The sequence below is a fragment of the Chelonia mydas genome, chromosome 5, assembly GCF_015237465.2.
Source record: "Chelonia mydas isolate rCheMyd1 chromosome 5, rCheMyd1.pri.v2, whole genome shotgun sequence".
Classification (NCBI taxonomy): Eukaryota; Metazoa; Chordata; order Testudines; family Cheloniidae; genus Chelonia; species Chelonia mydas.
Window position 1 is genome coordinate 87,611,847 of NC_051245.2, and position 13,261 is coordinate 87,625,107.

The 13,261-nt window shown below is 37.2% G+C and overlaps 1 protein-coding gene across 8 annotated transcripts in view; it reads right to left on the reverse strand.

Moving 5' to 3' along the window:
- Nucleotides 1-3,709: 3,709 nt before the first annotated feature.
- DAPK1 (death associated protein kinase 1) overlaps nt 3,710-13,261 on the reverse strand; it is a 122,777-nt gene continuing 113,225 nt past the window's right edge. For all 8 annotated transcript variants that reach the window (XM_037901746.2, XM_043546420.1, XM_037901747.2 and 5 more), the window contains 4 exons: nt 11,795-11,933; nt 10,458-10,578; nt 7,128-7,316; nt 3,710-5,299 (listed from right to left, as the gene is read on the reverse strand). In XM_037901746.2, the coding sequence (XP_037757674.1) occupies nt 4,067-5,299; nt 7,128-7,316; nt 10,458-10,578; nt 11,795-11,933 (1,682 nt within the window). In that variant the 3' untranslated portion in view covers nt 3,710-4,066. The remainder of the gene's footprint in view (nt 5,300-7,127; nt 7,317-10,457; nt 10,579-11,794; nt 11,934-13,261) is intronic.

Below are 13,261 nucleotides of genomic sequence, written 5' to 3' on the forward strand. Positions count from 1 at the left end.
TGGTGTTCCAACATTGACAGAAAAAGCCCATCTGTGTCACAGGCTTTGTCTACACTACAGGGTTATGACAACATAGCTATGCCAGTATAGTTTCCATAGGGTAAAAACAGCCTCAAGTCCCAGTCCTGCAACTGACTCAGTAGGCAAACTTCTGCTCCCACGTGGAGGCCTATTGACTTCCTGGAGTTCCAGGATCAGGGCTTGAATGATAGAGATAAATAAGTCATACTAGGAAAACTAGAGGATGAAATTAACAGAAAGCATAACAATATATAAATAATCAAGTCTAATAATAGAGTGGGGAGGACATTTCCCATATGCTACTTCAGTCTGCCATAACTCCCATGTGTGACTATATATATATATATATATATATATATATACACACACACACACATATATATATACACACGCACACACACACACACGACAAGGAATGATGGTGCTCATAGAAATATAGGTTAAATTTTTTTAAAGTGTTGTGCCCCAAGTTAGGTTGCTAAATCTACTTTAGGCACTTCAATAAAGGTCAGTATTGAACAGCCAGCAGCAACTACTGAAGTCCTTGTGTGTTCAGCACTTCTGAAAATCAGAACTTTTAGGAGCCTAAATATTATTTATTATGAGTAGTGCCTGTGTGCTAGACACTGTCAAAACATGTGAGGGAAAAAAAAAGAGGATTCCTTCCCCAAGGAGCAATTTATGGACAAACATGTAAAGCATGAGGCTAGGTGAATAACAACAGGCAATTTATATACAAGTCAACTTGATTCCTAACACAGCAGAAGTGGGTCTGATGCAGACAGGATAGGCCTTGCAAACAAGGCCAGGGAGGTTGTACCATGCAGAGGGATTGCATGGAGGGCACGGAAGCAATTGTATGAGACTCTGATAAATGGAGGAATGAGAATGGGAGCACTGGCGGAGCGAAGGAGACAGGAGACAACATGAAGCTTGGCAAAGGAGGATAAGTAGGAAGGTGACTTGAAAGTGTAGACTTATGGATTAAGGAGCCTAACTCTGGGCACTGTTTTTTTAAAATCTTGACCATAAATTTTGTAGTGGTGAGGGTGGAGAGCGGTGGTGTAGTTTTCTTCTATGTACAAAATTTCTCGTCTTCTGTAGATGAATGGAAATAGTATTGCTAATGTGGCCACAAGTTCATGTACTTTGCTTAATGAATTAACTCAGTTTATTTTTTCCTAAGGAGGTAAAGTAGCTAGTACACAACAGATATTAATGGCCATAATGAAATTTGCAACAAGCAAATATGATTCTGAGTCCCAAGAACTCTATTATTTTAGGGGAAATAATTTTGGTTTCGATTTTGTACTTTAACGCAAAAGGGAGCTAACTGTTTTTCTTCAGATTCTCCAAATAAATTCCAAAAAGCCTGAGATGTTGAGCCATACTCATAGGTGGTGTGTAAAGACTGTGTAAGTTACACATTTACATGGCTGCAAGGGAGTTTAAACAGGTATACAACTTAAATATGTTGAAGGACTCCAAGAAATGGCAATTAAAAGGAAAAGCAACTAATAGGAAGTTGTACAAAGCGATAAGTTAGAGGACCTCTCTCTATACATGCTCAGGCTAGGCTGCCTGTGTGTAAGTTACCCCAGGGTAGACTCTCTTACATCACCTCTGAATCTGGCACCATCTAAGTTCATTTTCAGCGTACAACAAACTGGTATGGTTGAATATTAAACTTCTAAAAGAAGGGGTTTGCAAGGGAAACACCAAGAGATCATTAGTATGAGGGACTAATATCACTGGCAAAGGATCAGGCATAATAATGCAAGCAGCTCCCCTACATGAATGCACCTCTCTGCTTACTTGCAATGTTGCTTATGGCTGTGCTGAGGTTAACAGTGGTTTTGAGATATACTAGCATCTAAGGCTTGAGTTATATTTAAATTTTTTGCTGGTATAGGTCAGTCAGGAATGTGGAAAAATATCACAGCCTTAACTGACATAGCTATGCCAGCAAAACCCGAGTGTAGATGCAATTATATTGGCAAAAAAAGTCCTTTTGCCAGTATAAGCTGTCTCTCCAGGGGTGGGGATGGTGGAGTTTGCTGGTATAGCTCTACTGGTGTATCTATACTTACAAACCCTTTTCAGTGACAGCGACAAGGCTGAAGATGAGTTCATCAATAATTTACCTGTGACACAATTCTATAGCTGCACTCATGTCTCCAGACAGAAGACTAGTGCACTACCTCACTGTATCACCTAGCCCCAGAAGTGTTGTACACCTAGGTAGTAAATTAAAACACCTGTGTTAAACACCTTACTTTATACATAACATTCAGCTTCCAAACTCTGTGGATAATGCAGAACTTCATAAAAATAATTATATATTGCAAAGGCAGAGACAAAATACAAACATTTACATATTTTTAAAGTACTAGAGCTCTCTAATTCACCCAGTGATGCAAAGTGGATTTAGAAAAACTGCTATCGTTAATAAAAAGGGACGTTAACTAGTGTTTGTTCCCCCTACTTGCCAACTGGACGATAATAAATAAGACTGGGATTCTTCTTTTTATGATGACTTGTACTTTCTATTTTAGTCTCCACTGTGCAAACAAAAAGGAGACTAAAGGGAAAATTGCTTCGTTTGTTGTTTTTCAAAAGAAAAGTGAATCTAATCTATTGCACAGAAGCGGCATTAAAAAAAAAATTTCCCCTCCCGGAGTTCTGGTATTTTAAGACATGATCTTGGAAGGTGCTGAAAGCTCCCATTGCAATCAAGTTGAAGGTGCCCAGATTCTCATAGGAGGGGCACAGCTCCTGTAGGATTAAGCCCTTAAATAATAAATTTTTTGACAACTTGTGGGTTAAAAAAATATGCGTGCACCCAGGAAATAAAAAATGAAAAGGATGCAATAGGCAACAGTTTATTTGTGTAAAAAAAAAATCCTTTAAAATTTTACTACGTCTTAAAGATTAAGGAAAAAATAATACTATTAATATATATATACACACATACAGTATATATGTATATACACATATATTGTACCATTAAAATTACATGCTTTTCAGAACAGAATGGGTCATGTTCCTTCACATCAATTTTAAATTTCTGATTGCAATAAACCATGCTTCCTTTTTTTAAATCTTCAAGTACAGGAAATAAACAAACCAGGATCTAAAAGTGGAAAACTGTTTGTTATGCACAAATGACAACTGACAGCTATACAATTATTATTCTGCAGTACTCAACATTTTATGCGTGTCTTGGTGAATTCTACAACTCTGAAGTTTTACCTGAGATGTGTGGACATAATGAAGCGTGACCGTAGGCTTAACAGATTTTTTCACATTATGGTTCGATTGAAATCAAAGCTGATTGAGTATTATGCATTTGTACACATAGTATCAACACGAGAACTGTTTGTAAAATAATGAATTTATCTTTACCAAATGTCTTAAAGCTGCAGGTGAAACAAAAAAGGCAAGCACCACTTGCAACGATCAGCATGCAGACAGTGAAACAGAGGTAGCATTTTCTTATAACTTCAGCAGAATCACTCAATTCAACCACACTCTCTTCTGCAAAAGGCACTCACTTTTTTTTCCATTTATAAATAATATGGTGTTAAATTCCAGCAAATTGATCATAACTGGTGTTTTCCCCCCCCTACAAATGTAAAAAAGTTAAGCAAAGAATATGATGAAAAGATGAAACAGGACATAACACATATTTTGGATGATTGTGCACCTTTCTTCCTTTTAGGAAAACTGAATTTCTTTAAAAAAAGATTATAGTACATCATTCAAAAGTTAGACTTCCCAGTTAAAATGGCAATATTAAGCAGCACATTGTATATCAGAATAGAATTGTAAAACACCAGAATTACACCAGCCTTTTAATAGCTAAAATAAAAAGCAACAGTTCACAGTTAAAAGTAGAAAGATTATTCACATAAAAGGTGGTGATAGGGAGGGATAAAGACCCTTCGATATAGAAGCTTATAAATTAGTATGTCTAGAACCTCATATTGTACCTTTTACACTTTCTGCAGTTTGAAAAGATACTGTCCATGCAAAACTTCTGTTCTTACCGTGACACTACTGAGCTAATTGAATTATAAGATGTCCCACTGTTACAACTTGAAGCATAGGCCTCTTGGCCATTAGCATCTAAATTCATTTTGAATACAGATGATGCCTTCAATAAAAAGTCTGCTGCATCTCTGCGGCCTAATTCCCTCAGTTTAGACATTAGGATACCTACAGTGCTCTCAGGGCCATTGCTCCATTCCTGCAAAAGGGCATGGACTGGGCTTGGGAGAAAATCATTTTGAGTTCCATTGTTTGTATTGTATTTTGCAACAAGATCAGGAAGGCCCAGGTTCATAGCCAGAAGGCACCAGTCCTTGCCCATAGGATCAGGTGGATCCAAAAGTCGACTAAGTTTCCTCTTTGTAAGAAGATTCAGATCAGAAGCATGAATATCCATTCCTAGACCTCCCTGTGAGTAGATGTCCAGACATCCAAAGCACAATAAACTGCTGAAGCTTTCTTTATAACCACCCATGGTATTAGTCAATGATGTCTCCTTCTGGCTTTGTGCCCGGAAGAAGTCTCTAGGCTGGTAGACCATTACTGGTTCATGATGTTCCCTCAGCTGCTGAGGACTAAGATAATGTTTCACAGTCAGCAGGCCTGGTAATGTTGTGGCCATTAAGTTATCAATGGTGCTACAAACAGAATCCAGAAGCAAGCAGCACTTGATCTTCTCTGTTTCCAGTCCTCTAACTTGAACTTCAATACCCTGACCATGGTTGACCAGCAACACTAAAAGCTCAGCCCCACGATTCACAATCTTTGATCCATTTACCCAGAGACGTATATCTGCATCTCCCTCTGCATTCTGTTGGTGAATCCACCGACACAGATTCACTTGAACTTTGTGGAAAATTCCACAAGGGAATGGGGTAAGGTGTTCCACAGGAACAATTCTAACACCACCATAAATCAGAACCTCATCCTCCTCATCTGTCCAAGACCTGTGAAGATTGTCAGTCTTGATCAGCGCTGGAATATCCACCATTGCTCCACTGCTAAGATCTCTAGCACAGATATCCATGGCATCCAAAATCTGTATCAGTTCTTCCACATCACTGTCTGATACCAGGCGCTGGATGTCCTCTATGGTATACCGACCTCTGTAATGATGTAGGGCTTTGGGATTCTCCACTGACAGGATTTTCCCCAGGACGTTAGAACAGAGCCAGCGAGGATCCAGGAGCACAACATCTTGGACAGTTTCACTCTGCATGATGTTTATCTGCTCAGAAAGAGGAAAATTACAAATTATATCTTGTAAAGTACAAGTCTACAGTAGAGCTGCTCTTATGGCTTGCTGACTCACCAGTCACATCATTGATTTACAACTGTAGCAAGATAATAGTGCATTTCCTTCCTCTCATATTCCTAAAACAAAATCAGGATCCAGCTCTTATCTTGTTTTATTGACAAAGCCATCACAGCACATGGCTCACTAAGATTTTTTTCAAACTATTTTAGCAGAAATCTTCTTCTGCACTTCCAACAATTTTCAATGGACATAGAAAATATTCTGGCCTAAAATGCAGTTTTTCCTCATTTGCCCTGGCCCTGACAGCAGCTGAAAAGAGAACAGCATTTTTGGCACAGTTTCAGAGCTTCTCACATTCAACTCTTAAGCCACCAGATATGTAAGAGCCAGGATGTCACATTCAAAGTTCATACCTGCATCTATCTGCATTAGTCATTTGCTTACACGGAATTTAATGTTGGTAGAAAACAAAAATCTAGCCACAGAGAATAGAAATATAGGATTGGAGGTATAGCTGAAATTAGTAGGAAATGATATGACAAGCAAGGAAAGCACCACAAGCCTCCTTAACAGGTATGCAACTTCGAGCAATTGAATGCTTTGCCATGTCACTACATACTACAATAATGTAGCTACAGCAAAGTAAGCCTATGAGTAATTGTATTAGCTATTATCTCATTTGAAGTTCAGCATTTTATTTCACCCCTGTCCTGAATATTTATTTTATTTGCTTTTATAATGAGTAAGGTCTAACACAGAACTCTTCCTCTTTTAAAGAAAGAAATGTTCAATGAAACAAATACACAGGAGCCATAAGACAAAAGATAACTGAAGTCTGTATGGGTTGATTTGCATTGAGTATGTTGTCTTGGAATGGGAAGTTGAGGAAAGAATAATTAAGGAATTTTGCTGAGAACACAGCAAGATTCTGTCAAAACAGAACATTCTGAACTACCTGGAAATCTCAGGTTTTAACAAGTTAAATATCTTGTTGTGCAACATTTTTCTGCTGTTTAATTCATTTAAACAAACAATGTGAGCTAGAAATAATCTGCTGATTCAGATTTCTAATTTTAGAAACAAAATCTGATACCAGGATGGTGCAGTCATTGCTTAACTCCGCTGCTGTGAAAGCTGGTCCATCACTTATTACAACCCCCTTTTATCCGAGGAGTATCTGTCTGTACACGTTTGGCATAGATGGCTTCAGAGAATGCTTTTCTTTAACCAAATCTGAAAACAATTTATTCAGCCATTTTTAACTCACATTTCAGATTGAAGTTGCACTGTGGATGAACAACTAAGGGCTTGTCCACATAAGGAAGTTATTCCAGAATTAGATATAGTGTGAATTCAAACTGCAATAGTTATTCTGGAATAGCTCCCTTTGCGAACACTCTTATTCATAATAAGAATGCCTTTTTCTGATTTAGCTGAATTCACTTTCGCTTTCTAGACTGGGTGTGCTGTTAAATGATTTTTTTTTCTCCTCCACAAGATTTCCTTTCATGCTCTACCCGCCAGTTCCTCCAAGAAGCTTGATACATTTTCAATTCAGCATCCTTATACTGGAAACCACTCACAGTTCACACACTCTAACTGGTTAGGATTTTCTTCTTTTTCTCCACTGAATTAAAGAAAAAAGTAATTAAAAAGGTGCAGAGAATACACTTTGCTCCAGATGGGTGAAACTCAATTGGATACTGTGTAGAATCAACAATCTGAATTTGTTTACTTGCATTCTGTCTTTAACATAAAGTCACTACATAGTTATGCAGTTTGAAAAAACATTACTTACTTCTCCTATGCTGTGCAACTGCTGGGCTATATGCCGTAGATCATCTTCACTTGATAATGGATTAAGCTGATCCTGTACATCATATACAAACTGCTGCAATGACATCAGCTGGTTGGGTCCATTAATTTTTCTCCAAGAAGGGAGGGTGGAAATCATTTTCTCACACAGGTGAGTCATAGGTGGACAAATCTAACAAAAGTACAATGGACATCAATTTGTAGTTCTACCTCTACTATGCTGACAAAAACTGAATTAAATTGTTTAGAAAAAGAGCTACTGCCAAAGACTTGTGTATTCCACAGCTGCAGAATTTGCCACAGAATCCACCCGGATGAAAAATTGTACTCTAGAATCTAAATTTTCATTAAACACCAATTTCTAGCCACCATGACTACAAAAGTATCAGGGGGCAGCCGTGTTAGTCTGTATCCACAAAAACAACAAGGAGTCCGGTGGTACCTTAAAGACTAACAGATTTATTTGGGCATAAGCTTTCATGGGTAAAAAAACCACTTGCATCTGAAGAAGTGGTTTTTTTACCCATGAAAGCTTATGCCCAAATAAATCTGTTAGTCTTTAAGTTGCCACCGGACTCCTTGTTGTTTTCATGACTACAAAGAAAATCTGAATGTGAACCAATTAAGTGCTTTCTCGCCTAATCTGCGCACAACTTGAAACAATGATTTTGTGTGGTATCAACTGCCCCACTCACCTGGGGATTAACTGCGAAACCAAAAAATAGTTTAAATTATCAACAGTTAATTATTTCACTGCTGATCTTTTTAGCAGAAACACACCACTAAGGAGTTTATCGTGAAATCCCAAACCACCTCCCATGTGCTAGAAGTACCAACAGCTCCTCATCCCCACAACTTCTACAATGCAGTTGTGTGTTGCAAGTACAAAAAACGGTAGTTAATTGAAAAATAAGAAACTTTGGGGCAAGCATAACATAGAATGAATTTAATATCAAAATAAATAACACCCGTGTTACAATGCCGACTGCATTTTACAGGTTCATATTTAATTAATAATAAAACTCATTTTTTAAATGCAAATGAAGTGGTTGAAGAATTAAAAGCCTGTTGCATCAGAATGCCACAGAAACTAAGGCCACGTCTACACTACAGAGATTAAAAACAGCACAGATACGGTGCCATAGCTATGCCAGCATAACCCTGGAGTGTAAGATGCAGCCTACACCAACAGAAGAGGTTTTCCATTGCTGTAGCAACACCACGTCCTCCAGCATTCTTGTGTCAACCCAGCTGTGTCTACCTCAAGAGCTAGGTCGGCATAGCTCTAGCGCTCAGGGTTGTGGGGTTTTCATATCCCTGAGTGCTGTAGTTATGTTGACCTAAATTTTAAGTGCAGATCAGGCCTAAGGGAACACTGCTGCAGAAGTTAGGTCAGTTTACCACTGGGTACGTGATCCCTTGGCTACTGCCCTTTTACCTAGCTAGAAACTGCAAATATATTTTTCAGAGTATGACTCTAGGAAAATTATCAATATATATCTGATTAGCATATTTCTGAAATTACATTTCCATTGGTTCAGATAACAGTTAGCTCTGCCGTGGTGTTCTTTAAGTAACACACAATCTACTTGTATAGCAAAATATTGGAAGTGTCCATAACATTACTCTGTAATTTATTTTAAGAGAAATGGAGTCACTGAAGTCAAAGCTGGGTCAATTATGAACTGAAATCACAGCTTTAAACTGAAAGTCACAACTTTTCCATTTTACTCCCCCACCAAAAAAGCACAGTCTCAGATTCACTGACTGACCATTTTAAATGTGGGAGAAGGTTTATGGCAGATCATCCTCTGACTCCTATGACACCTCTCTGGGGTCTCCATTCAAGACACAAGCTTTTCATAAGGAATTGTTGGCCCATTATCATTAAAATTGGTGCAGCTGTCCCAGCTGTGATATCTTACATAAAATAACGTATTAAAGTCACTGCAAATCATCAATCATTATCTGAGGAAATGTACAGCTTTCTGCTTCATGGTTCATTACTGGGAATTGGTGGGTCAGGGTCTCTTGGCTCCCATGGAACACACATGAATAGCAGCAGGAGCTGAGAATCCATATCTATACTGGGGAAATATAGGATTATTTTCCCTTTGGTTAAACTGAACTGGTGCTAACACAACTGGGAATCTGGTAACTGGACCTTTTTTCATCACCACATCTGTTAAACCTGCTGTACGACGCAAATCTAATTGACACACTGGTAAAATAGCTCCAGCCTTCAGAGACTTGCCTACTCTAGAGCTCCCACTAAAGCGAACACTAATTCAACTGAACTGGTGTTAGCAACAACGGGAATTCTTTAGAAAAATCCTCTGTGTAGACAAAGACCGACTTATTTCAGGGACAAGAGGCTGTGAAACTGTTTTGTAATTGAATTGTAAGCTTTAAAGAAATTATCAAATAAGAAAACCTGGGACTGAGCTGTTAGGACTGAGGTAATGTAAAGACTGTGAAGCATATCAGAAACCTGTGGTTAAAGTGAGTTGTAGCTCACGAAAGCTTATGCTCAAATAAATTTGTTGGTCTCTAAGGTGCCACAAGTCCTCCTTTTCTTTTATTAAAGAGCCAGTAACTCAGAGGGTTAAAGAACTTTAATGATTATAATAAGCCCCTGTGCTACTCAATGCAGGATTGACTCCAAAGTACCTTTTAAGGCCACACATAAATTAAAATATTTAAAAAACAAAATATCCTTCCAACTTACAAACCCCACCTCTGATAATAAAAAACAAAAAAAGATATAATTTACTCTTGGCTATTTATATTGCTTGGTGACTTTTTCTGCATTTCTCTCACACTGGACAATAAGAATAGAATCAATAATTTCTAGCCAACTGGATTGTCTGATTCACATGGGCTGATATGACACTGCAATGTTTGGGTTGCTACACAACAGGGGCATGTTTAAAAAAAAAGAAAAAGCTTTTCCATTGGAATTTAAAAAAATCATGGAGACAGTTTTTATAAAAACTGATTTTTACAAGCTCAATTTTCAGCTGAGTTTGACCTAACAGTGTCCCTTTGAAGAGAGGAAAAACTGCTTTCTTCCTATTTCCTTCAAACCCGAGTTTCTGTAGGCTCATTATCAACTGAAAGTGTCTCTGAATTAGCCACCAGAGAGCGTTCAAATAAAGAAACTGCACCTATTCTTCCTGAACTCCATTGTGTATGTGCCCAGCCTTTGACGCCCCAGAAGCAAGAGTCCTGTAATAACTTCCCCATGCAAGTTTCCTTCAAAACCAGAATTTCACATGGAGTTCTAGGCCTAGGCCTTCAGGTAAGTACTCACAGAAATGATCTGGCTTCTTAATTCTTGTAGGTGATTTCGAAGAAGCTTCATATCTTTAGAGCCAGATGCTCCAGCATCCAAAACAAATAACTTGTCCAAAATTTGAAGATCATTTCCAAACCTAAGAGAGAAACAGATAGTACTTATTAATTTCTAGTCCCAAACCAAATTTTATTTTAATTTACCCAACTGTAAATTTGTTATAAATTGTGTAATAACTTTTCTTTAGCTTTAAGGGAATCATGAAAAATGGAATGAACAAGAATAGTAAGAAGTTAAATACTGGATATGATGCACAATACTAAAAGCAAAACATAGTATATTAGTAACTAATATTTTATTCAAGATAACAGAATTGTTGAAAGTAAAAGTTACTCTTTCATGTAAGCACTGGAAAAGAGGTCTCCACATATATTATAAAAAGGGAATTACAGCAGAGTCAAGGGATAACAAGTAGACATACTGGCTATATGTACTGCTATAAAAGTTATAGCTATGATTTGTTTTTAATGAGTTCAGCTCACTTGGTGGTTCTTATTTGAAACAGTTCCACATTTATATTTGCTTTTAGAAGCATAGCAATGAGATATATTTATTGACTGAAACTCTAAGGATTATACACAGGTATCTATTGTTCAATTTCAGTAGATCAGGAAATTGCCCTAACACAGTAATACTAGAAATCTGGGGGATATATTTCTCCTTACATCCTCTTCCTAACAACAGATCCTACTCAGAAGACCTGAAGGGTTCCTCATATTATGGTATTGCTGTGAATTGTGTATAGTTTGTGTTGGAAGACTAGTCTGTGAAAATAGCTAATTCCGAAAACCAGCGCTATTCTCTCTGCAATTCATAGTGGTTGGCATTAGGACTTTCCAACATCTAGGGACACTTGGTTCATTTTCTTTTTCGTCCATATTGCCATGCAGCTCTTTAGAAAGTTGTATATATAATACATCTGTGAGATTTATTTTTGCATACTAGATATCTTAATCTTAATTTAAAGGATGAAACTCCATTGTGTCTGGGTATTGGAGCATTGATAAATAAAGTCACCTATTTTTCTCAGACTGCTACAATACTTAAAGATGTGAAGCAACCTACTTCATTTAAAACCATCAAGTGTTTTCCATTTTTGCACATTATACTGCAAGACCATTTTCAATATAAAGCAGCAACCAAAGCAAAGTACTGCATTTTCTTTGCTCCCATACAGATCAATGAATGTTATTTTGTAAATAATATGTAACACCCCAAATCAACAACCAGCTTTGGCATTTCCATGCTTTAATACTGGATTTAAATTAAAAAAAATGCATTGCTCCTCTTCTCACCTGTTTCTGATTTCTTTCAGCAATGACATGTCTTTGTCATATCCAAATTCTCCTCCAACAGGGCGAGGAAGGTTCACAATGTCAGCATGGGTGGCCACCAGGACAACATACAATGGATTTTTCAGCCTTCCACCAAATGCTTCATGAGAAAGAAAAATACACACCCAGAGTACAATAATTTCAGGAAAAGTGCTCTTACTGTACCATAAGGCAGAGATGAATTTTATGTTCCTGACATACTGGTCATTTTTGAGAGTACACTTGCCATCTTAAAAACAATCTACACACTTGTGTGTGTAATTTAAAGACTGTTTGGTTGATGTGATTTGTCTATAGCCCATAAATATGGATGGCTTGCCCTTTCAAATAATATTAGAAATACTGATACTATATGGCTTTCTTTCTTTCTTTTTTTTTAAAACATGATAAATATCACTAACAACACTAACAAATCAGCTATAAACTATGAAACCATTTTGGGAATGACATTTAAGTCAGTAATAGCAACTACTTGCAAAGATTCTTGGTAATTCTTTGGATGCTCTTTAGTACTACAGGATGTGAGTTAGAGATGATTATAAGCAGAACACAAATGATCTACAACATTCATACTGTGGTATGAATGCAATTGTACAGTACTTACACAAACAATGAACTCTCACTTAGGTGAGAGTTAAGTAGAAAAGCCTGGGAGATACCATGAAAAGAATGAGAAAAAGAGAAAGATACAAATGGCATATGAATGAGGTGACAGTACGTAACACACATTTATACAGCCTGTTCTCTAATATACTATCCAGAAAAGAGTAGACTGTTGGTCAAGTTTTACAAAACATGGGTCATATTCTGTGGTCTTTACTTCATCCTCATCCTGGCAAAGCCTCAATTAACTTCAACAGTTTTGCCTGAGTGAAGACTGAATAAAGTCTCCAGAATTTGATCCATTTTGCTTAAGCCACACAAAAATACCCTTTTATATGTCTAGTGATTCAAAATTAGTGTTCTGTGGCCCGTGAAGCAGTATACTATACTGCAGCCAGCACCCTGTTTTCTGGCTTTTTATGATGGACCTAGTGGAATTGGAGAGGAAAGTATTCCAGAGCTTTAAGATTTCTGTTAATATACGCTACTACTACACTTTGTTAGGATAGTTGAAGGATTTCTTATAAACTATTAGCAGCAAGGTCAAGTTGAACAACTTTGTTAATTACTGTACTATAGTTAAACTGACATAACTATTTAAATATTGCTAATCATTTTGCAAGAAGAACTGACAAAGTTTAGTTCTATATTTGGCTGAATCAAATTTGGATTCTAGCAACTGCAGGAATATTAAATCAATAACTTAAAAGCTTCAGTATTAATTTTTGGCAAACTTCTGAGTCTATCATCTCTGTTACACAACTACTTGCATACTAGCTTTTTTTTTTAAAACTCAAAATGAAACTGAAAGGCATGTGTGTGTCT